We start from the raw sequence: 25,217 nt of genomic DNA on the forward strand, positions 1-25,217 counted from the left end.
CTAGATGTGGGGTGCATGGATAGATAAATAGAAGCCAAGATAGATGACAGCAGGTGATGAACGGTAGGTAGACAGGTAATAGACTAACGCTGCATCTGACAGGTGACACACATGTTGATAGACAGGCTGGATGATAAACAAGATGTATTTAATGAGCTAGCTGAGAGACGAAAGGACACACAGACAGGAAGTTGCCTTAGAACCAAAGGATGCCAACAGCAGGGATGGCTAACAGCCTTATTTTCTGTTTAGTCAAATGGTAATACGCACACGTGATCCACGCTCCCTGTTCAAGGTTTGAAAATACCCGAAAACTGACGGAAAGAAACGAAGAGTCAGACTTTGGGTACCACCCGAGGGAATGACCCGACGCTCGCCCGGCCTCGGGTGTTGCCGGAAATGGCCGACGACCGCCGGCGGTCGGCGGGGCGGGATGCGGGCGGGGCCGGCTCAAGGCAAGCGGGGCGGCTTCGGGTGTTTCCGGAAACTGCCGAGAGCCAGTTGGAAGTGGGCGGGGAAAGGCCTGTGGGCGTGGCTGGAGTACCCGGAGTCCCTTCGTGGATTTCCGCAAACAGAGCCGAAGCTTGGTCTTCGGAATCGAGGAGGCGCGCGCGTCCCCGGGATTACCTTCTTCGGGTGTTTCCGGAATTCACCAGTAGTCCGTGGCCGGGAGGAGAAGGCGCGCCCCCCTCCCGTTTCTAGCGGCTTCGGATGTTTCCGGCTGCTGCCGGCGGAAAGAGCCGAGGGCCGGCGGTGGTGGCGGCCATGTTGGGAGCAGCAGGTCCGGCGGCGGCTGCCTGTGTGCCGGGCGCGGAGCAGTGCCGCTGAGGGCAGGGGAGGAGCGAGGCAGGCGGCCGGCTGCGGCGGCAGAGAGTAGGCGGAGCGGCGCGGCCCGGCCGAAAGGCGGCACAGCCCAGCCGGGGGTCGGGGGGGTGCGGTCCGGAGCCGCTCGGAGCCGGCGCGGCCTAGCCCGAGCGGCGCATCCCCGGGCTGGCGTGAGCGGCAGTCCGGCCTCCCCGCACCCCCGGCCGGGGCCCATGCGGCGGGTGCCCCTGCTGTGAGAAGCCCCGCCCGGCCGGGCTCCGCGCCTTCCCTTCCCTCCCTTCCTCCGAGCTTCTCGGTTCCCTCCCCTGAGATACCGGCGCCATGTCCAGCGCCCGGACCCCCCTACCCACGCTGAACGAGAGGGACACCGAGCAGGTAAGGAGCCCTAAGGGCTCCCCGAATTCTCTGGCTGGGCCCCTGCACCTTGCAGAGCCTCCTCCCTCCTCAGCTCCCCTCGTGCCCCTGCTGCCATCCTGTAAGCCTCGGCTGCCCTGTCATCTGGCTCCTGGCCCCGTACACCTCCCTTCCGAGTCCTCTCCTGGGACCCACCTCGTCCAGACTCCAAGCTGTACACTTGTCTTTCTGCCGACCCCCCCGCCTTCTCCCCTCACCGCCCTCCTGCGCTCTTCCGTGTTACCTCCCCAGCTTCCTCTTCTCTTCCCTTTTTCTCTCGGGGGCCTTTCTGGTCTTCCTCCACCCACGCTTAAAGCAGCCACCCTCCTGTTCCTCGACTGGCACCCTGCGATTTGCCCCAGGTCGTTGTCCTCCTCCCCCTCGTCCATCCCTCCAGCCTCGCTTCCCCTCCGCCCGCACCGGTTCTCCCAGTCCCAGCTTTCACCCTCAGGGCGCTTGCCCCGGAGTGTGCTCTCGATGCCTGTCCCCTTTCAGTTCCCCGGCTTTCTACCCTGCCTCTTGCATTTTGCAGATTGTGCTCTCCCTCTTGCTTGCAGCCCACCAGCTCCACCCTCATCACCTTTCCAAATCTTTCGCCTACTCTTTGCTCATCACTTTCCCTTCTCTTCTCCAGGAGCTCCCTGGTGCCTCGCGCTGGCATTTGTTGCTTCCGTGTTTTCCCGCACAGCTGTCATGCGCATAGTTTTCCCACAGGTTGTCTTTGGGGTTCCAGTCTTCACTCCCTTCAGTCTTTGGTTCCCTCACGTTCTCTTACTCTGGGGTTTGTGTTTTTGAGTCTTGGCCCCCTGTTTCTCACTGTGAGTGCTGTACCAGCCTTCTCCCTGGGCTCTCCCTACCGAGGGAAAGACAGTCACTATTTCAGCCCCACTTCATTTACACAACCTGTCGCTCGGTCCTTTCCCCGGCCTTGCCGCATCCCCGGCCTTGCCTTTCTGTCCTCTTGCACCGCAACACAAACCGTGAGGCTTTCTTGTTTCTTCACTCCTGGATCTATCACTTTACATAGTTTCTTCCCCCTTGCTTGTTGCCTTCTGGTTTCTCTGCCCTCACCCCATCTTACTTACTATGCCTCTTAATTAGGATTGCCTTTAATCTCCATATTAGTTTCCTGCCTTCTTCACTTCATGTTTATTTTTCCCATGTATGCCCCTATCCATCCCCTTGTGATTGGCTAGTCTTTGTAACCCCCCGGGCCAGGAACTTTGCACGCTAGTTTCTTGAGCTACACACTTCCCCCTCATCCTGGCAATCACTGCTATCATCTGTCACCCAAGCCTTAGCCTTTTCTGTGTCATCTCACCTCTTAGCCGAGAGGCGTCCACTTTCCACCCCTCCCCTTTCTTTCACCATCTCTAGTGTCCCTTGCTGCCTGCTCTGTGGAGAGTCTCCTGCCTGTCATACCTTGGTGGAGAACTTTACTAGGCCAAAAAAACTTGGTGGAGAACTTTACTAGGCCAAAAAAACTTGACCTGAAAAAAGAGCTCTTCTCCTGTGGGGCTTGAAGTGCTTTTTGCATCCTTCTCCCTCACTACATTATTTATGTTTTCATCTTGTTTCCTTCTTTCTCCTTAGTGCAATAGAACTGTTGTTATATTCTCTTGCATATTAACACCTTTCTCTGAAAAGTCCACCCTCTTTTCATTTCTCTGATGTTTTTCTCTTTTGTTACCCCCTCACTCTCTGTCATCTGGGCAGTCAGGAACTCAAGAGGAGTTCTGGATAAGTTTTTCTGCAGTGGTTGACCCTTTCGTTACTGATGGATTGACTGCTTGCTTCTGGGGTTGAGATGGGTTGAGAGGGAGTGATGGTTGATTTCCGTTTCATCAGCGGTTTTGGCAGCTGCTTCTGTATGGGACTGAGGTGTTTGGAAACTGGAGCATGGTGTGTATCTCACCGTCTTTCCCTCCAGTGCCAGCTGTTTCTCTCCTTACTGGGAACCACTTTCTCGAGGCCCTCTTGAGGTTGCCTGTTCCATTCCTTTTCCTATCACAGCCTTTATTTAGCAGGTAAACCCTGCTTAACCAGAGGACTTTCCCAGGCTGTTGATTCTGAGCTGGTAGGAGGAGGCCAAGTGACTGACTGGCACCCTCAGGCATCTGGGGAGTGGCGGTGGAGTGCCTACTCTCTCAGCAAGGCTGTGGGGGGCATTGTATTCAGCAAAGTAGAGTAACAGAGTGCCTCAATGTGGTTTCTTTGTGCTCTTTACTCCATGTAAATGTATTCTTGCCTTGGTCTTTTTCTTGTGATGTGTGCATTGATTTCCTCTCTTCCCTACAAGCCTCACAGAATGCTGAGCGCATAGTAGGAACCCGGTGCACGCCTACTGATTTTGTGATAGCAGAACTCTGTGAACCATTTGGGAACGTAAGCTGCTCCTGATAACTTTGTCCAGAGCACTGGCTGCATACATTGTCACCCTGTTCCAAATTATGAATTACTCGTCCTGTTTCCACTCCATGGATTTAGGTTCCCCTGAGCCGCTTCATTGGTCCTTCTGTCGTTCTCAGGGTAGCCACACCATTGACTTGATATTAAGTCTCATTCCAGTAAAAGCGTGGATTTCGAAAAACATAATGGGCAGATGCAGTATTTTTTAAAACAAGAAAAGAGACAAGTAGCACCTCCTCTGGTCATACGGCTAGAGAGGCCTGAAGCACTGGTCTCCGTTGGGCTAGATCATGCCACCAGGTGAGACCAGAAAGCTCTTCTCGGTCCTCTTGCGATTCTAGCTAAAATGGTCATTGCATAAGCCTTAATGTTGTGAAATAAAAAGGGGATTTGGTTGGTTTGATTTCTTTCCCCCAAAGGCCCTCTATTATCTGGGCTTGCCTGGTGGCGCAGTGGTTGAGAGTCCACCTGCCGATGCAGGGGATGCGGGTTTGTGCCCTGGTCCGGGAGGATCCCACATGCCGCGGAGCGGCTGGGCCCGTGAGCTATGGGCGCTGAGCCTGCGCGTCCGGAGCCTGCGCTCCGCAGCGGGAGAGGCCACAACAGTGAGAAGCCCGCGTACCGCAAAAAAAAAAAAAATTAAAAAAAAATAAAATAAAAATAACAAAGTTCCTCTATTATCTTATTTAGATTTAAATTATTTTAATTGGTTTCACAAGAAAATAGGTAAACAAACTGTTGGTTGTCTTCGAGCTCCAATCTCTTGCTCTTTCTCTCCCCCTTTCTTTAAAACATGTGGCTGATGAGAAGCTGTTTCTAGGAGCTCTTTGATCACATCTGAATTAAACAGACATACACACACACAAAATGTTGAAGCATAAAAATAAACCTAGTGTTGCAGAGAGATTGCCTGTTTGCTGTCGACTCTGCTTCTAACAGTGAAAGTAGGAGATAAAAAGAAAGTTAAGCCCTGTCTTTATTGTGATTTTTGTGACACCTGATGGCAGATGTGCTTTTTCACAGTCATAGACTCTTCCTTTTGCAGAAAGAGGGTTGTGACCTGGGGCTGGTAGTTTTGGGCATTCTTAATCTGAGAGCTGAGCTTTCTGTTCACTTTTCCAAATGGCTCTGTTGGCCTGGAGGCTTGGCAGTGGTGAAAGCAATCAGCAAGATGACTGTTTGTCTTCCAGCCAGCAGCAGCAGTAATAGGCAAGTGGAGAGGGGTCCAACTTGCAGAGTCCACCTGCCGCTGGCGAAAGCTTCCTGTAGCACCTGGTAGAGGGCCTACATTGGCTTCATACCTGCCCCACCTCTGGGCCTCAGGAACCACAAGAGAGGGCTCCTGAGAGAAAGCACCTGAGAGAAAGCAAGAGGCTTTCCCTGCCCACCCGCCTCTGCCTCTGCTGCAGTGGGCCAGGGAGGCGTCTGCTGTTGTCCTGCCAGGGAGTGAGTGGCATTGTTTCTTCTCTCAGATGATTCTGGGAAGAGGAGTTTGGAAGTGTGGGTGAGAGCAAATCTAACTTTTAGAATCCCGTACAGAACCACTGAGCCGCTCCAAACACACATCCCTTGGATCCCAGTGTTGATTCTGGCTGAATGTTTCACTGAGTGATCTGGTTTTAGTGTTGTCTTGTAGAGAGCTCGGTTCGCTCTCCTTTCACTCCCTGTCCTGCAGGCTGTGCAGCAAGCCCCATGCTCTGGGTGCTGACTCCGACCTCTGCCCTTTGACCCTGGCCAGGGGCTCCTTGGTGGTGCTGCCTTCTAGTCAGGGGTGTGGGTGAATGTCAGACCATATAGTCTTACTTTCTGCTTCACCCTCGAAACAGGGAAGAGGTATTGTTAGACCAGGGGCTCCTAGAGTTGCCATACTACAACCTTTGAACCTGGTAAAGGTAGCTACCTAGTAAATTGTAACAATTTCTCTCTAGTCTGTGGACTTTGGGAAGTAGCTAAACAGATGGATACAAGGCAGTCATTGAAATTCGGCCTGCTTCAGATTAAAATCAAGTTTGCACGGGGATAACTGAATCTTTCAGATGGCGACCAAAGATTGGGCTTGAGTTTTCTTCAGCATAAATGTCTTAAACAGAGTTGATGCCTGTGAGGCAGGAAAAGACTGAGAATTTGTTTTCTGAGAGGTTTGCATGGTTAGAGCTCTTGGGAGTCAAAAACATCTCAGACTAGACTGCTTCCCCTTTGGACAGAACAGCCTAATTCTCAGTGGGCATTTGACCAGGACTAACCCATGCCTTCATGAACTCTTTCCCATTGAGCACTTAGCCACCTGGCTGGCATTCCTCTTCTCCCAGGAGCTTCCATGACTTTCCTCATATGTACTATGTCGACTTAAATGAATATTTTATGCCTAGAGTGCAGCTAAGCGTTGGACCTTGTGGCCCATTATCGACAAGCGAGGTGGGGGCTGGACGCCACCCTTGGCCCCAAGATAGCGTCTCTGCTAAATGGACTCCCCCCAGCAGCACTTTGAAGGTCATTAATGGATTGGGATTAAGTAACCTCAGCAGATGGAAAGGGCAAGGAGGGTGGTCATCCTTCCTTCCCTAAGGCTGCCTGATGAGGCTTTCCTGCTGTAACCAGGTCCAGCCCCAGCTCCTTGCGCTGGGTTAAGCTGTAGACTGACCACTAGGCCTCTGCTTTGGGAGGAGACGTGGAAAGGGTTTGGTTCTCTCTTAGCCATGGTGACGCTGCCACATTTGCCACTTTCCTGCGTCAAAGCAAAAATTGAGAGGGCTATGGAAAGGGTGGGTGGAGCTTAAACCTGGCCCTTCCTCCTTCAACGGAAGTTCAGCAAAATGACAAACGAGATAGGTGGCTGGGTTTCCTTTTCTTGATGGTAGATTCCAGTATTTGTACATTTTGCACCTGAAGCTTGGATTCTCCAGGCTTTCTCCCAGCCTTCATCAAGTATGAGTCACTGAAGTGTTATCTATGCATTTTCCCCTTCTGTCTCAGCAAAGGGAAGAGTAAGGCTTTACAAACCTTGTGGGGGAGGAAACACCCATTTCCCACTTGTGGCATGGGAAGAGGCTGTCTATTGCCATGTTAACTCTGAAAGTTCTAGCTCTCGGAGCAGAGCGTCACTACCCCGCCACAGCCCTTTTAGTGCGGACTGTTGAATGTCTTTGCTGTTTCTTAGACTTTGAGATGGTACATCTGGTTCTGAAAAGGCACCAAGAGAACATCTGGCCCCCTTGGCTTCCAGTTCTCCCTCAGAGGAGGGGTCCCAGGGCCTTCTCTGGCCCACTCGACCTGCTTCTCCTTTGCCGGGTATAAATAGGCTAGATCCCTTCATCTGAATGTCCGTTTTGTCTAGAGTGTTTGAAGTTTTTTTGGTCCCTGTGGGGAGTTCTTTCCACAGATGTCTGTCTTTGGGTTGGCACTCATTCCCCCTTACTTTCATTTATTCCTTCTCATTGGAAAAGGGCAAAACACAAATATAATTCCTCTTGTGCAGCAAATGATTGACTTTAGGCTTATGAAGTCATAGTATCACAAGTAGGAGGGAGGGTGAGATGGACACTGGTCTTGGTGGCTAGGTGGATCCTGTGGGACAGTGAAGTGGGGGAGGGGGAAGGGGGGTTCAACGACTGGCTCCAAGCCACCTTTTTCTTTTTAACATAAGGAAGGCGGAGCAGACCAGCGGCTTCTCTGTAGAACCAGTCAAGCTAGTTTTGAGCTGCCTCGGCCTCTTTTCCTCTGTGCTCTTTGGGAAATTGGCAATACAGAGATCTGCCTCCTCTGGGGCTCTGCTCATTGAGGCATGAGTTTGGAGGAGGTCTGTAAACAACCACCTTCCCTCCTAATTCTGGATGGGTCTCTGAGCTGGGCCTCTCCAGTGAGTGGGCTTTCTCCACACCTCATGCTACTCAAAGCAACTTGGTCTTACACACCTTTCACTGGAAGCTCTAAGATAGAGCTCCTTTTCTTTGCAGTTCACAGCTTGGCAAAAGGCCCTTCGTCTGGCCAGGAGGTCTGTGCTTGGCTCCCCACGTGTGGATCTGGAAGGGAATCGGGACTCCTGACTCCTGGCTGTCGTGATCTGGCTGCTAAATCCAACCAGACCCCAGACCTTTTGGATCGGTACATAGGTACTGTCTGTCCAGGCCTGCTGGCTGTCCAGGCCCGCTGGAGAAGAAAAAAGGAGAGAGAATAGTTTTTGATCTTTGGCAGTTCAACAGGTACTTCAGCCATGGGGAACAGTTTGAGTGTCCCTGATCAAGGGACCCGTAGGGAAGGTGGGAGCCTTCAGTCACCACGTACTGGCACTTCCTGAACACAGTAGGGAATCTTTCTCAGGGAGGGGACAGAGCAGGATTCTGAGCCCCCTGCAACTGGACTGCAGGTGCTGCTGACGTAGCCGGATTGTTTTCTCAGTCTCCCACTAAGCAGAAAGCTCCCAAGTCCAGAAGCTTGGTGATTAATGAGTGCAGCTACCTGCAGGCAGAGCTCTAGCTTATGTCCTTGTTGCTGCTACCGTGGTTTACTCATTGCTTCTCCTGAGGACCATTTTACTGAAGGTTTTGTTTTGGTTACTCATATCCTATATGCAGGGTGGCCCCCTTTTTCCTTCACCTTCTTTAGACCCGAGTGTCTGCTGGTTTTCCCTTACCCCATCACTTCCTCACCTCCTCTCCACAGATGGCCATCTTTTGACTGCCTTTGCACATAGCATTGGCAGCATTTTTGGCTTCTTGCTTTGTTTTTGCCCAAAAGAGTTTGAATTACTGGTTCTCCAGTCACAGGAAGTGGGGTCCCTTAGGCCCTCTTGGTCTAGCATAGCATTCTGATTGAGTTGAGCTTATGGCAGAGTTGAAAGGAGATCCCAGCACTTTCGGACTTCCAATAAATGGTGTCACTGTGGTCAGAGCAGGCTCTGCAGCTAGAGTCCCTGTATTGGAATCTTGGGTCAGCCCCTACTGTGACCTTGGGCTTATTTTATCCCTCGAGGCCTGTAAAGAAAAAGGAGCAATAATAATACCTATCTTAGAGATATAGTTGTTGTGAGCATTAAAAGGGTTAATGAATATAAAGCGCTTACATTAGTGCTGGCAGGACGTAATAATTATCGTCATCGTTGTTTCAGTTGAGCAACTTAGTGAATTTTCTCTGAGCACCACACAACTCCAGGTCAGTATAAGGGACGTAGTTTGGAATGTCTCTGTAATGACTGGAAGAATCTTGGCCTCTTCCAGCCATTGGGGTTCCATAGGTGCTTTTCCTAGCATTTCTGGGTTTTTTAATTTGTTTGTTTATTTTAGCTTTCTTTTTTAATCAGATATCTGAAAGAAAATAGGATGCTGTTGGAGAGGTTTATGTACTTTTGAAAGCACTTTTTAAAAAATACTTCATTTATTTATTTACAAGATATCAATATTAGGCAACTTTATTGATTAAAGGGGAAAAAAAAACACACCACCCTCTGCCTGCCCATTATTTCTGTGGTGTGAATGGTGGTGGTGTTGGTGGTGGATGTGCAGTCTCTTCATTGGCTGGAAGGCCAAATCCAAAGTTACTGGAGCATGGGCTTTTCCCAGCTGTTGGGATCCGGGTGTTAGAGGAGGCCCCACCTAGTGCCAGGATTTCTTTCATTGTGTTCCTTTATTCACGTGCAGTATTTACCCTTTGGCAACAGGAGAAAGCTCCCTGTTTCTCTTAAAGACCACATGGGAACTTAGCAGCTGATGATTTTAGGTTCCTTTTTCACTAGCAGAGGGGCCTTCAGGGCAGGTTCTTGTTACCTTTGTTGGCTTTTCTGAAGTGAAAAGAAAGCCTCCCCTTTGTGAGGCCTGGGAGGGAGGGTGACAGTCATTTCTCAGCGGCTCCTGTGGATTTGTGGACTTTGAATCTTGGGCTGAGATTTTGGTCTCAGTTGGTTCCTGTTGATGTTCCTTGCTTGCCACTTCTAGAGCCTGAATGCCTTATCAGAACAGCAAGTAAGTTGCTCAGTTTTTTTCACACTGCCACTGTGGCCAGGGAGAAAGGTAACAGTGTCGCCGCAGAGCTCATCAGGGAATGTTTCTGTCAGTGTATTTTCCTCTTCCTTTTGACCCCTCTGCTGACTTGTGTCTCACTTCCTTTTTTTTCTCTGTTTGGTTTCTTTGAACTCTGTTCCTTCCTTTTCACTGTCCATCTTGGGTTTTCATCTCCATGTACCACTGCCTTACCTGTTTGTATGCCTGTGTGCCTCTTTTTTTTTTTTTTAAGGGAACTTCTAAAATTATTTATTTATTGATTGATTTTTGGCTGCATTGGGTCTTCGTTGATGCGCGGGCTTTCTTTAATTGCGTCGAGTGGGGGCTACTCTTTGTTGCGGTGGGCGGGCTTCTCATTGCGGTGGCTTCTCTTTCTGCGGAGCATGGGCTCTAGGCACGCGGGCCCAGTAGTTGTGGCTTGCGGGCTCTAGAGCACAGGCTCAGTAGTTGTGGCACACGGGCTTAGTTGCTCCATGGCGTGTGGGATCTTCCCGGACCAGGGCTCGAAGCTGTGTCCCCTACATTGACAGGCGGATTCTTAACCACTGTGCCATCAGGGAAGCCCTGTAAGCCTCTTTTGTGGCATGGCTCAGGAGAGGAATTTTGCTAGTCTGAGATCGCCTTCATGTATAAAATCCCAGAACCAGCCAGTCCTTTCTTTCTCCTATTCCTCTGATTTCTGTAAAGTTAAGGACTCACTGCTTTAGAAAGCATTTTATTTTTGTGTCTCTGGAGCCACGTTCCTCAGTAAATCCAGGCTTGGCAACTTGACAACTTATTAGGGATGGCATTCCAGTTTCCCTGGTGACAGGGTCTAAGCTAGTTCTAGGCTGTTTCCTCTGACCAATCAGGAATGCCATAACTCTAGATCCTGTCTTGGGAGAGATCTGGGGAGGCACTTGTTAATTTTGGTAGCACAATATTGAACTTGGTTCTCAAAGTGTAGTCTGGGGACCCTTGGGGTCCCTAAGACCTGTTTGGTGCTATACAAAGTCAAAATAATTTTCATTGTAACATTAATGCAGTATTTGCCTGTTTCACTCTCATTCTCTCACCAGTGTACAGTGGAGTTTTCCAGAGGCTAAATGATGTGTGTTGACGTCATCACTCTTGGCCAGTGGAATGTGTACTTCTTTATTTTTGTGTTTCCTAGAATTTTTAAGGTAGTACTTTAAGGCATAAATATGGAAGTTTTCTGGGACTTCCCTAGTGGCGCAGTGGTTAAGAATCTGCCTGCCAATGCAGGGGACACAGGTTCGAGCCCTGGTCCGGGAACATCCCACATGCCGCGGAGCAACTAAGCCCATGTGTCACAACTACTGAGTCCGAGCTCTAGAGCCCAAGGGCCACAACTACTGAGCCTGTGTGCCACAACTACTGAAGCCCACGCACCTAGAGCCCGTGCTCCACAACAAGAGAAGCCATTGCAATGAGAAGCGCACGCACCACAACAAAGAGTAGCCCCCGCTCGCCACAACTAGAGGAAGCCCGTGTGCAGCAACAAAGACCCAACGCAGCCAAAAATAAATAATATAAATAAAAATAAATTTATAAAAAAATATGGAAGTTTTCAGTGATGAACTCGATTTGTTCTCAGTACTTCTGCTGTGCTCTTACTAGTTTTCTTCGGTTATACCTGCTAATCTCTGTAAACCTCATTGTTGTACAATAAGTAGTTATTTTAAAATCCCAGCATTTTCCTTCACCTTTGAAGAAACACAAGAAGTAAGTACAACCTGCAACACTTACTTGTAAAAACTTTTTGGAAAACTAATAATTTTTAAAATTTTATTTATAGTTTATTTTAGCACTTAATTCTGTTTTATTCTAAAATAGAAGGAAGTTTATAGTATTTCTCTTATATTTAAGGATTAATTGTTGGCTTAAAAAAGGGAGGTTGGAAGTCTTGCTTTCTCAACGTACCTGCCAGCTCTGTTTACTGCAACTGGACATATCAACAAGTGAAAGGGAGGGATCTACTCTGAAGAAACTGGGCGAAACTGTAGACAAGAACTGAAAAAAAAAATTAAAAGAAATGAAAATCATAATGAAAGTTATCTTCTCAGCTTTATAGATGCAAATAATGTACTTTATTGTATCTTATGCAACAGAGCGTTTTCATGTAGTATTAGGATGCCAGTTAGGTTGAAGTATCATTTCAAGACCAATCAGTCAGAGTTTAAAGAAGAAGGAATTACATGTTTTAAGCGTACACACCATGGTCTCTTTCAAAGCCAAAATTTGTTCCACCTTTTCCACCTAGAAATGACAAAGTCACTGAAGCCTCTTACAGGATGAGTTATTGCTTTGGCTGGAATAGCCCACCCAGTAGCTGAGCGACTAATGACGTTTTGAACAGCTGACGTTCCTGAATGCCCACTGAATGAAAAGTCAGTAAAGTTCAGGGTAGTGCCACTTCATATGTTACCGTGACTTGTCGAATTAAAGATTTAGCTGCAAACATGAAGACCGAGGTAATATTTATAAAATTTTACTTTCACCTTACAAATGAGCGGATTTATAGACATGGCTCAAGTTGTATCAGCACCAGGTATGCTTCAAAAAATATTTTCTTTTGTGTGAATGCTCAACAACAAACACAAGTTGTGATAAATATGCATAGGGTTGAATAACTTTTTTGACTCTCATGGTTTATCCTGAAACAATTTCATTTCCATTTGCACTGTTGGTGCAGAAGCAGTGACAGTGAAAACTGCTGGTGCCATAACATGGATCAGGGCAGTGGCACAAAACTGCTGGTGGTCGTAGTCATGGACTTTCCTGCTACACACTTGTGGTTTAAAAAAAAGCCATTTTCACTTAAGAATGCCTTGGATGAAGCACTAAAAATTATTATTTTTTTAATTAAATCTCAACCCTCCAATAATAAAGGTCTTTGATGTTCCAAGTGAAGAAATGCAAAGTATTCATGGAGCATTTCTGCTGTATACCGTAGTCCAGCTGTCTGGAGAAAATGCACTTGCGTGTTGGAGCCGAACCATCTACATGGATCATCATTTTTACTTGAAATAACAGTTGATGGACAAACTATAGTTGTTCGTACTGCAGTATTTAGTGGACGTTTTATTGAAATTGAACAAAGCCTGTCACCATTGCCGGTGATAAAATTCAAGTTTTCAAGCAAAATTTAGAATTTTGGAAAACTTGTATTTGTCAGACTTTTTTGATGAGATCGGTGATAAGATTGATGGAATGTGATTTTTCTGATGTTGTATGAAATGCCAGTATTTGGAAATTCTGCATAAATCGGTGAAGGAATGTTTCCTAGATTGTCAGTGGGTAAAAGAGCCATTCAAAGTGCAGGATGACCAGTGGATTTTAATGTAAAAGTACACAAGAGGTTCATTGATAAAATTTCAGATTGCACATGGCAACTAGTCTTCAAAAACTGCTACTTGTGGAGTTTTGGTCTAGTATCAAAGAAGAAAATCCTCAATATTTGAAAGGCTATTAAACTCCATTTTCCAACTACACATCTGCGTGAAATGAGATTTTCTTTATATCTTTCAACCAAAATAGCATGTGGAAACACACTGAATGCAGAAGCAGATATGAGAAGTTGGCCCTCTTCCATTAAGCTAAACATTAAAGAGATGTACAAGAATATAAAGCATGTAACTCTTGTTGCAAATTTCATTTTGTTTTAGAAATAGTTTCTTCGTTTAAAAAATGGGTTAGTTGTGTAAACAGGTAATAGGTTTATTGTTGTTTTGAATGAATAAAAATAATTTTAAAAATTATCAGTTTCAATTTCTAATAAGGTAAACTGTTGATATCTATGACCCACATAAACAAAAGATCTTCATAGTCCTTGATAAATTTTTTAAGAGTTTGAAGAGTTCTTGAGACCGAAAAGTGAGAAAACCTTTGTTGTAGACAAAACCTGAGTTGATTTTCCTCAGTCTTGGGCTGGTTACCTGTGATGACTTCACAGGGAGCCCTTGTTTGCAGTTCCCAGCCCTTGTAATAATCCCTGCCTGGGCCTCAGAGACTTTGACCCGAGTGAGCTTATTTCCTTCTTCTAATACATATAGCATTGGCCTTGTGAGGTTTTTTGTTGTTGTTTTATCTGTGGTTTATTTCCCCCGTTTTTTCTCTTTATTCCCTAATTTTTCTTTTTCTCATTTTCCCTTTCTCTTTATTCTTTTATTTTTCTCATTTTTTCATTCTTTAGTTTGTTAGGTTTTTTTGGTGGGGGGGTCTGGCATTGTGTTTTAATTACATGATAAAAATCAGTTCATCAGGTGGACTTCCTTTAGTATGTGTGAAGTTGTGGTTTGGAAAATATAGTTTCTTCACTAAAAATAAGTAACATGTTTATATGTAATGGGTTTATTAATGTTCTTTTAAATGAATGGAGACACTGATGGATATAACCCATATAAACAAAAGCTTTTGGGGAGCTCAGTTATTTTTAATACTGCAAAGGCTTTCTGAAACCAAAAAGTGTAATAAGAACCACAGCTGTAGACAAAACCTGGGTTAATTCTCCCTGGCTTTGTTTGGTTGATTTCTTGGTAATTTCATTAAAAAAAAAAAAAAAAAAGAAAGTTTTGCAGTTCCCAGCCCCTATTTAGTCCTGGCTGGGCCTCAAGAAGGCACTTGCTACCTTGGTTTGCTGTTGTTCTAGCCGAGGAAGCTGGTTCTCAGTGACCAGAGGGACTTTGACCAAAGTTGGCTCGTTTCCTCCTCTGAATACATAGCATTGACCTTGCGAGTTTTTTTTTAAACAGTTAAATTTGATTTTTTTAAATGTTGAGATAATTTTAAGCTTAGAAAAGTTGCAAAAATAGTCCAAAGAGTTTTTGTACGTTCTTTGTCCAGCTTCCCCTTATATTAACATCTTATATAACCATAGAACATGTATCAAAACTGAGAATTAATCTTAGTATCATACTGTTAACCAACCATCTTCAGATTTCATCAGTTTTTCCACTGATGTGCTTTTTCTGTTGAGGATCCAGTCTGGGAGCCCACATTGCATGTAGTTCTCCTGTCTCTATAGTCTCCTTAGTCTTTCCATGTCTTTCATGACATTGACAGTTTTGAAGAATGCTGATTATTTTTATAGAATGTTCCTCAGTTGTGGTAGTCTGAAATTTTCTCATGGCCTTGTGCTTTAATTCTGATTTTTCATTGTGGTCAAATACACGTAACACAAAACTTATATTTTAATAAATTTTTAAGTGCATAGTCCAGTGGCATTAAGTACATTCATAATGTAGCCAGCATCACTATTTGTAGAACTTTTTCATCATCTCAAACAGAATCTCTATATCAATTAAGCAGTAATTCCCCATATTCCCTTCCCCCAGCCTTTGGTAACTTCTTTTCTGTTTTCTTTCTCTATGAATTTGCTTGTTCTGAGCACCTCATATAAGTGGAATCACAATATTTGTCTTTTTGTGTCTGGCTCATTTCACTTAGCATAATGTTTTCAACATTCATCTATGTTGTAGCTTTAATTACGTTTTAAAAGTTAACCTGGATTTTACTGTGATGGTATGTATTAACTTGACATGTTGGAAAATATAGTTATTAAGACATAGTTGTAATGGGTTTAGTAATATTATTTTAAGTGAATTAATAGATTAACATTTTCTCTTTTTTTTCTCAGTTTTAGTTACAATAACAGTAGCTATAATCCACATCAACAAAAGCTATTTGAGGTCCTTAATAATTAAGGCATAAAGGATTGTCCACACAGGAGTGTGAGAATTGCTTTTGTGGCTCATCCCTGTCCTTGATTGGCTGGTTACTTGCTGTGACCTCATAATGAGCCTTTGTTTTGCAATTCCCAGAGTCCTGGCTGAACCGCAGGAAGGCACTTGCTGCCTTGGTTTGCAGTGTATCTGTATGAGGAAGCTGGTTCTCAGTGACCTGAGGGACTTTAACGAAATTTGGCTTATTTCCTCCTTCTAATACAGAGCACTGGCTTTTTTTTTCCCCCCATTAAAAAATCCTTTGGCTTACTTGGATTTCATTATGACAGTAGATTTTTTTTTTAAGCTTATATGTAGGCTATTGGTCAATTCCAAATTTGAAAACTGCAAAGCTTGCTTAGTCTCTATCCTTGAAAAACCTTGGTGCCTATAATAGCTGAAGGCTGGTAGGCTCCAGGCACTCACTGAGGCCAGAACACCCAACAGTCTGTTCTCAGGGTGGCTGCAGAGCCTACACACTTTGTTCCTATTTCTTCTGTACTTAACTCTTTGTTAGTCCTGTTTCTTAGTGAAACACGCCTGCCAAATCCCGCTTTTATGTAAGAGCACTTTATTTTCTCCTGGAAGAGGTAAGCAGATTTGTTGTGTATGTAACAGCGTGGGAACTTTATCTTTGCTTGAAGCATCTTTAAGAGATACAGTTGCAGTAAATATATTTCTGAACTACTATATTATTTTCCACCTTGTTCTTTTGCTTGTATTCATTCTCCAGTTAACATAGCACCTCTTTTTTTAAAAAAATTTATTTATTTATTTTTGGCTGCGTTGGGTCTTCGTTGCTGTGTGCGGGCTTTTCTCTAGTTGTGGCGAGCGAGGGCTACTCTTTGTCATGGCGCGTGGACTTCTCATTGCGGTGGCTTCTCTTGTTGCAGAGCACGGGCTCTAGGCACCTGGGCTTCAGTAGTTGTGGCACACAGGCTCAGTAGTTGTGGCTTGCGGGCTCTAGAGCGCAGGCTCAGTAGTTGTGGCACACAGGCTTAGTTGCTCCGTGGCATGTGGGATGTTCCCGGACCAGGGCTCAAACCTGTGTCCCCTTCACTGGCAGGCAGATTCTTTTTTTTTTTAATTTAATTTTATTTATGTTTTTGTACAGCAGGTTCTTATTAGTTATCCATTTTATATATATTAGTGTATATATGTCAGTTGGCAGGCAGATTCTTAACCACTGCGCCACCAGGGAAGTCCGTATCTCTTACTTTTAAAAGCTCTTCTTAGTACCGCTAATAGTAGACCTTTGGGCCTCCTATAATAGTGACTCAGACCAACTTTAAAGCAAATCTTTTTATACTCATCTTATTTGCTCAGAATCACTTCTCATCAGAATCATTAAAAAAAGTTTAATCAAGTGCTTACCTTATGTCAATTTGTGTCTACATATAGACTTGCAGGATTGTAGCTCCATTTCCCATCACTCAGCAAGTCCCATAAGCCTCTGCTTTTTACACAAAGCATATTTCTTTCCAGAATTCAACTTGATGTGCTTTTTTTCTCTCTCTTCAGCCACTGGTCTGTATGGAAGATAGACTTGCTTTCAAAGGAGATTTGTTCACTCTATTAGCTAAGGCAGTGACTCAGTAACAGTGCCTCCTGGATGGCCCTCAAAGTACATTACTCTGTTCCCAGTGGTTGGGAAACTCTTAAAGGCAATGGACTGAGTACTTGAAGGGTAGATGTCTCACGGGGGCACAGTTTGCCCTGAGGCTAGTGTCTTCAGCTATAGACATAATAATAGCCAGCATTTATTGAGCACTTAACTTTGTCCCAGATACTTGTTTAATTAGCTGTTTTACATTCATTAACTCATTTAATCTTTGTGAGATAGTAGGTCTTATTATTTTCCCCACTTTGCAGATGAGGAAACAGACGCCCAGAAATGTTGAGTAACTTAGGTAACAAACTCATGTGGTTTAGAGTGTGTGTTGGTGTCAGAACAAGACTTTCTTGACCGTGGAGAGCACTTTGGCTCTGGCTTCAGTTGTGTCCTGGCAGTGGAAGATAGATCCCTTAGGATTAGCTCACAGCCTTTGTGGGGCAAAACATGGCTCCCAGGCCAGCTTCAGAGTTGTGCGTGCTCTCCTCTGCCCCACCTTGTTTCTTTCTGCCCTCTGTGGCCTGTTGTAAAGGTGCCACAGTGTTGGAGATGCAGCTCTTTGGGTTTAGCTCCCTGGTCTTAACAGCTGTGGGAAACAGTTTTTTGATCTTATTGTTTAATCCTGGCTTCTGGTTTTCCTCTTCATCTCTTCTTACCTTCTGGAATTCCAAGAACTCCTTTAGAAAAACCAGGGTCTTGAGATCTGAAATTGGTAACCAACAAGTAAATACCTCACAGCATAGGACAGTTTGGATTCTTAGATTTGACTGTCCTGCTCAGTAGCACCTCACTAACCCCCAAAAAGAAAACTTTTGTTTGTGGATCTTAACTATGTACATTTTATCCTTACGCAACTAATATTTTCTTTTTATATACCATTATGTACACTTACACACGCAGAAGCCGAGAGCTACTTGCTTTTAGCCTTGACTGCCAAGGACACTGAGAGCACTGTAGCTGGTAGTGCCAGGCCTCTGTGTGTGTTTGGGACTTGCCAGTCCAATCCTGGGAGCTGAATTCTGTCCGTCCTGCTGTGTCTCTTTATCCCATCGCTTGTGTAATATGCCACTACTTCCTGTTTGCATTTGTCAGCCTTTCTTTTGGTTCACTTCTCTCTCCTGAAGCTGTGCATGTGGTCCTCCTAGACATCTGGAGTTGTTTCTTCGTGAGAGTGAACCTCTGAGGAATTTCAGTTAACTTGAGTTTATGAGTTTTTGGTTTGATTTACTTGCTTGTCTACCCCTGGCAATATAGTGCCTTTTCTTTTATCCTGTTAGAGGTTTTGATTTTATTAGCAAAATTCTGAAATTTTGAGCTGATTTAAAGATGCCAGCATGGGGCATGGGTAAAGGGGGTGAGCTGCTGCCCTTGATTCAAGCATCACTTATCCACTTGCGCCCCTATTGCTGCCCTAGCAGAAAAAGGAGGAGTTCAACTTATATGATTGTATTTGTGTTCAAACCTGATTCACTTCTCTAAGATCACGGTTGCATGCCATTTCTAAATTACTTTAGAATCCATCTTTTTGTTACAGTGGAAAAACCAAGGTCCATGTGAATTACTTTGAGAAGCACAGCCTGTTGGGTTTCTTATGAGTGGTTCTCCCCCTCCCCACTTTATTTTTGGCTGTGTTGGGTCTTCGTTGCTATGTGCAGGCTTTCTCTGGTTGCGGCGAGCGGGGCTACTCTTCGTTGTGGTGTGTGGGCTTCTCATTGCGGTGGCTTCTCTTGTTGTGGAGCATGGGCTCTAGGCGCCTGGGCTTCAGTAGTTGTGGCACGTGGGCTCAGTAGTTGTGGTGCACGGGCTTAGTTGTTCCGTGGCATGTGGGATCTTCCTGGACCAGGGATCGAACCCGTGTCTCCTGCATTAGCAGGTGGATTCTTAACTGTTGCGCCACCAAGGAAGTCCCTCCAGCACATTTTTATCTCTCCTCAGAGGTGGCTGCTGTCACATACAGGTGTTCTTTAGTGATGCAGGCCACTGCGTCCTTGGAGAGTGCATGGCAGTGTTCTCTTGCTAATGAAAAGGCTGTCATAATGGGTTAGGTCCATAGGGGCTCTGCCCTTCTGTACCTGTATTCCTAGGGAGAAAAATCTCTACCTTAATTACCACATCATGCTGGCAGAGAGGTGTGGCTGCTAATCGATTAGATGACAGTCCTTTGCATTGGTGTGGAACTGTTGAGGTTGTTTTGTTTTTAAATAAAATAGATTTGAGCCAGGTAAGTTTATTTTGAAGAGATAAAGATTTCCCTTTATTAACCTCATGTCTTTTTTTTTTTTTTACAGACTGTCTTTTTTCTCTTTTTTAAAATTAATTAATTAATTTTTGGCTGTGTTGGGTCTTCATTGCTGCATGTAGCCTTTCTCTGGTTGCAGCAAGCGGGGGCTACTCTTCGTTGTGGTGCACGGGCTTCTCATTGCAGTGGCTTCTCTTGTTGCAGAGCACGGGCTCCAGGTGTGTGGGCTTCAGTAGTTGTGGCACACGGGCTCAGTAGTTGTGGCTCGCGGGCTCTAGAGTGCAGGCTCAGTAGTTGTGGCACATGGGCTTAGTTGCTCCGCGGCATGTGGGATCTTCCCGGACCAGGGCTTGAACCCGTGTCCCCTGCATTGACAGGCAGATTCTCAACCACTGAGCCACCAGGGAAGTCCCAGACCTCATGTCTTTAGTGCCATTTCTGTGTCCTTATCTTCTAACTTGGTAGTAAGAAGCACTAAGTTGGCTTTTCTTGTCATTCTGGTGCCGGTGGCAAACAGTGTCTTTTCCTCTCCTGCACCTGTGGTGTGCTTTCTTTCTGTTTGGTAGCACCAGATTCCTTTATTTGTTTTGGTTTTCCTTCTCTCCTCCTGTCTTGGAGTGGTTGAACCCTATTCTGAAATATATTTTTAAGGTAGTGTTTAAAAGCAAACACCCTGCCTTTCTTGAAACCACAGAAACTGCTTGTGAAACAGCCGATAGAGCAAGCTGCCAAATCCACACTGTTAAAACCAAGCCCTAACTGACAAAATGTCAGACACTGATGTTAAACCTTCTTTATGATTATGGTGTGAGGGTTTTCTCATTAATAAATGTTTAGGTGCTGAACTCCCAGTTTCACATTTGGAATGCTTTACATTATAAAATTCTGCATAGTAAACCATTCCAAAAGAATCTTGTGCAGCTAATCTGCTATCTGCTGTAGGAAAGGTTTTCAACAAAACAATTCCCATTCCCCTTCCCCTACTTATTTATTTTTTTTAATTTCAGAAAATGATTTTCTTTGGAGGTGATTTGGACCAAGTCTCACTAGCTTTACCATTTTTTGATAGAACTATATATAAAATATATAAACAACAAGGATCTACTGTATCGCACAGGGAACAATAGAACTATATTCAGTATCTTGTAATAACCTATAATAGAAAAGAATTTGAAAAAGAATACGTATATATGTGTGTGCAGACACACACACACATATATATATATAACTGAATCACTTTGTTGTACACCTGCAATATTGTAAATCAACTAAACTTCAATTAAAAAAAAATAGAACTAGCTTCAGAATTATTTTTCCCTCAACAGAGGAAGACTGGGGCCTTAATCTTTATCCTTAGGCCCTGAATTACCTTTTTTTTTTTTTTTTAGGATGGCATAGAATCTTCTGTTTGTCTAGGGAATTTCTTTCCAAGTACTTTCAGAAATAAGTATTCGTTCCTTCTTGAAACCTTCCAGAAGAACTCTGACAGTGCTGGTAGCCTGCTGAGTAAGGGTACAGTTTAAAAACTGGTACTAGTGTATACATCAAGCTATAACACTGCTTGAATGGGAGTTGATGAGGGAGACCAGGCTTGACAACCAATAATTGGGAAAGAAAAGGAAAAGTATATTAACATGCCTCCAGAGTCCCAGCCAGCACTGAGATATGGGCCTCTGGATGCAGAGCTTTACGAAGCCCTTCCAGGTTTTCCCCAAGAGCACCCTCTTCTGTTCTAACGCTAAGGGCTTGTTTTGATTTCATTTCCATGACCTTAGCCCTGAGCAACTTTTCTGACTTTGTGCTTCAGCCCTTCCTGTATCTTCTTTGCTTGTATATTGGGCCTGTCTCTGGTTTCTACATGGGGATGAGACAAGGAAGGCTAAATGATTGATTCTTCAGTGAGTCTCCCCGGGTTGACTTCCTTTCATACCAGCATCTCACAGCTCTCATCATGGTCCACTCAGTGGGTGGGCATCCCCATTCATTGAAGTCTCAGGGTTTAATAGTTATTATTTATTTATTTATTTGGCTGCTCCGGGTCGTGGTTGTGGCATGCGGGATCTTTTAGTTGCGGCATGCGGGATCTAGTTTGCTGACCAGGGATCGAACCCAGGCCCCCTGCATTGGGAGCGCAGAGTCTTAACCACTGGACCACCAGGGAAGTCCCAAGTCTCAGGGTTTAGATAGATCCTGGTAGAACTCATGGTCGTAGCTAGAAGCGAGACCCGGGATCTTCAAATCTCTCAGCGCATGGTTCCTCTGAAAAATAACAGAAGCTACAGACTTCTAGTAACTTGGAGGGCACAGGCAGGCTGTAACTTTAGTTAGCTCCTGGATTTGGTCCTGCGTTGGACAGTGTGATTTGTGCTTATCTCTCCAATTAGGTAGCCAACTTTTTTGAAGGCTGGGCTGTATTTTACCCTTCTCTGTATCCCTTCCTCCCCCATAGTCTCTTAGAGTGCTTTGCACATGATCATCTCTCAGTGAATTATTTGTGAAATAAAACAATAAGAAAAATTACAACATGGGTATTATTCTTCATTTACCACCACCCTTGGGGAAGTGTGTCCATATTGATTTGTGAATCAGACATTTGTCTATCCAGTTTTTGGCCATATAAGTCACAAGTCTTAATTGGTGTCTTAATAGGTTCAATAATGTCTAAAAAGAAGAACTTTTTCAGGATGAGAGGATAAGGGGGACTTTTTTTTTTTTTTTTTTTTGCGGTACACGGGCCTCTCACTGTTGTGGCCTCTCCCGTCGCGGAGCACAGGCTCCGGACGCGCAGGCCCAGCAGCCATGGCTCACGGGCCTAGCCGCTCTGCGGCACGTGGGATCCTCCTGGACCAGGGCATGAACCCGTGTCCCCTGCATCGGCAGGCGGACTCTCAACCACTGCGCCACCAGGGAAGCCCTAAAGGGGACGTTTTACCCTATTACTGGATTGTGTTAAGAACTCAGAGAGGAAACCACAGCGGGGGAGTGCACTGCTGAGGAAACCCTGTCTGGCTTCCCGAAATAGGGAAGAGAGTGGAAAAGCCAGGCCCTCCCGGTTTTGCTGAATTCTGTTCTTGCCCCTGACACACAGCATCTCTGGCTATGTTGTTGCTTTTGGTTAAATTGGCCTCATCTTTCCTGCTTCTGCAATGGGTGAACAGAGGTATACTGGGTGTTGGGAATTTTGTCCAGAGCTGGAGAGATCATGTGGTCTGTATCAGAAGGCTGGAGTTATTTATAGTGGGAGAGAAGCTAAGGAGCATGGCACAGAAAGAACTGATTTCACACCACCTCAGCACTTGGTGGTGGTGCGGACCCAGATTTTTTTTTGAGCATCTCGGGGGAGATCAGGTGCTTTTCTGAATTGACCAAGAGCTGTGAGGTGTCAGGGACCACATTTTCCAGGACCATTTATGGGTAGGGCAAGAATGCGATGACTGTTTTCTACTTTCCTCTTGATTCCTTGGTCTTTGTGACTCAGGGTGTGAGAGCTCCAACTGACTTTTTTTTTTTTTTTGCGGTACGCGGGCCTCTCACTGTTGTGGCCTCTCCCGTTGCGTAGCACAGGCTCCGGACGCGCAGGCCCAGCGGCCATGGCTCACAGGCCCAGCCGCTCCGCGGCATGTGGGATCCTCCTGGACTGGGGCACGAACCCGTGTCCCCTGCATCATCGGCAGGCGGACTCTCAACCACTGCGCCACCAGGGAATTCCTCCGAGTGACTTTTGAAGCTCCTGGTTTTGAACCAGTGCAGAAGGCAACAGCTGTGTAGGATGGTGGAAAAAGGACCCGTTGGACTGGTCTGCTTGGACCCGCCTCCCCCTTCCCCCACTGTGGGCAGCAAGGCTGAAACTGCTGCTTGCTGGGCTTTGCCAAGTTGGTTTCTCCTTATGGATCGGCTACCATGGCAGGCAGGCAGGCAGCTCCCCATCCGGGAGCCCTCCAAGGAGCTAGGCTGCTAGGGAGTCATGCTGCGGGGGCGGGGGTGGGGGGCAGGTGCTAGGCACCAGGTGTGCCACCTACCCTACCAGGGGCTGTGCCTACTCAGAGCTGCTCAGACTAAGGCTGCAGAGCCCTGAGGCCTGCTGGAAGTAGACTGTGTGTCACGGTACCTTTTCCTGCACCTTGTGGCCACATTCGTGGTATGCAGAGAGGCTGGGAGTGGTGAGGAGCTTGTAAGTTGTGGGTAAATGAAGTCTAGAGAGGGAGAGGATTCTTGCCTAGGGCACACTGAGTTCAGGGTTGTAATGTTTCTAAGTCCAGAGTTGTCACCTAGCTTAACTTTAATTTTCTCAGCCCTAGGTGGAAGAGGTTTTCCAGTGTGCGAGCTTGGTGTTCAAGACATGTTAGGTGAGGTTTACTTATGGAGCCAGACTTCTGGCAGGTTGACTCGATGTAAGACAAGGTCAGGATGTGGTCTTCAGGACGTGCAGACCATGCTCACTTCCTACTGTGGTCTCAGGGACAGGGCTGGAAGGCTTATGAGCACAGAGGCACTGAGAGCCCTCACATCCACCTAGGACAGACCCTCAGAGCTCAACTCCAGCCCCTCATTATACAAGTGGGGAAACACAGGTCACAAGAGGGTGAATGACTGGCTCAGGATATGTAACTTGTTTGGGTGGAGCTGGATCTCAATTTGCTCTCTCTTGAGGACTTGGAGCTGTATCCCCCATTGCTTCCACTTCAGAAGCAGTCCTCTTGCTTAGAAGACCTGTGTGGGGGCTACCTGCAGCCCTCATGGCAGAGGGGAGGCTGGGGAAGGACAGGTGAAAGGGCAGTAGGCCCCAGCTCCACACACTGGCCATGAGCTCTGAAATCCTGCCAGAGTCTGCATCCGTAGAGACACCAGAAGGCCCTCGAGAATGGATTAAAAGCAGTGGGCACCAGCATTCTAGCCCTGGCCCAGGGTGAAGTAGTCACGTGGAACAGCGATGTGCTAAGAGCTATTGGGTAAAGAGTCACTCCGAAAAAAGCAGGAAGACCCTGACCTTCTCTCGTGAATTAGGAAAGCATTGCTTGAAAGCCTGTTAGGTGCCAGGCGCTGTGCCTGGGCACTGAGGACACAGAGTTGACTTAAGCCCTGGAAATTTCTCTTAGGTCGCTCCCACTCTTGTGCAGTGGTGAACAAGACAGCCACCAAGAGTTGTGAAGGAGACAGGCCGTTCTGCAAGAGCGAAGTCCTAGTGCAAGAAGGCGACTGTCTTTGGGACACCTGGAGTGATGTGTCAGGGACCCTGTGAAGTCAGAGAGGTGGAGCAGGGAAGAATTCCTGGAGGACGTGATGTCTGAGCTGAGGCTAACCAGGAAGAAGAATGGGAACGGAGGATGGAGGCAAAGCGTTCCAGGCAGTAGGAGGCCGTGGCAAAGGCCTGGAGGTCTGAGAGGACACTTGAAGACAAGTGGCAGGAGCCCAGAGTGAGACTCTAGGGCGGGACGAGGGCAAGGCTGGAGCTGCAGGCAGGGAAAGGGAGCTGCCAGCTGAAAGAAAAATCCAGAAACGATTTGGGTCTGCAAATCAGTTTTACAGTGTGTGTGTGTATATATATGTATATAGACATTTATCCCATGTATGTGTACGTATACATATAAATCGTGTGTGTGTGTGTTTAAGGGGAGCTTTGAATATGAAGCCATCACTTCCTGTTCCCAGTGCTGGGCGTCCTGCTGAGGTGCCTGTGGATGCCCCCCACATGTGGCAGAGTAAGAGGACTGGTTTTTCTACATGCAGGTGTGGGTGGAGGGTAGGCTGTCCGAGGTTTCCGTCCTGGCAGGTGGGACTGGTTTTAGCTTTGGAGCAGAGCTGGCTGAGGACACTGTGGGGCTTCTTCAGGTCCAGGGACAGGACCAGTTTCCCTCTTCTCATGGGGGAGTGACTCACAGGCCGTTGCTGACACCGGAGGTTCTGCAGGCTTTTCAGAGGCAGCCTGTGGCGGCTGGTGGTAGCAGTTGGTGAGAAAGAAGTACGTGGTGGCCGTTTCTCCTGCCACTCCTGACAGACATTTCTGTCGCTAAATAGCACCTCTC

At 46.3% G+C, this 25,217-nt stretch overlaps 1 protein-coding gene across 4 annotated transcripts in view; it reads left to right on the forward strand.

Annotated features, from left to right (window-relative positions):
* The first annotated feature begins 699 nt into the window (after window positions 1–699).
* Window positions 700–25,217, forward strand: part of MARK2 (microtubule affinity regulating kinase 2) — a 58,014-nt gene continuing 33,496 nt past the window's right edge. For all 4 annotated transcript variants that reach the window (XM_082843796.1, XM_082843797.1, XM_082843794.1 and 1 more), the window contains exon 1: window positions 700–1,200. In XM_082843796.1, coding sequence (XP_082699922.1) covers window positions 1,147–1,200 — 54 coding nt within the window. In that variant the 5' untranslated portion in view covers window positions 700–1,146. The remainder of the gene's footprint in view (window positions 1,201–25,217) is intronic.

Source organism: Leucopleurus acutus (genome assembly GCF_964270905.1).
Source record: "Leucopleurus acutus genome assembly, chromosome: 8".
Classification (NCBI taxonomy): Eukaryota; Metazoa; Chordata; class Mammalia; order Artiodactyla; family Delphinidae; genus Leucopleurus; species Leucopleurus acutus.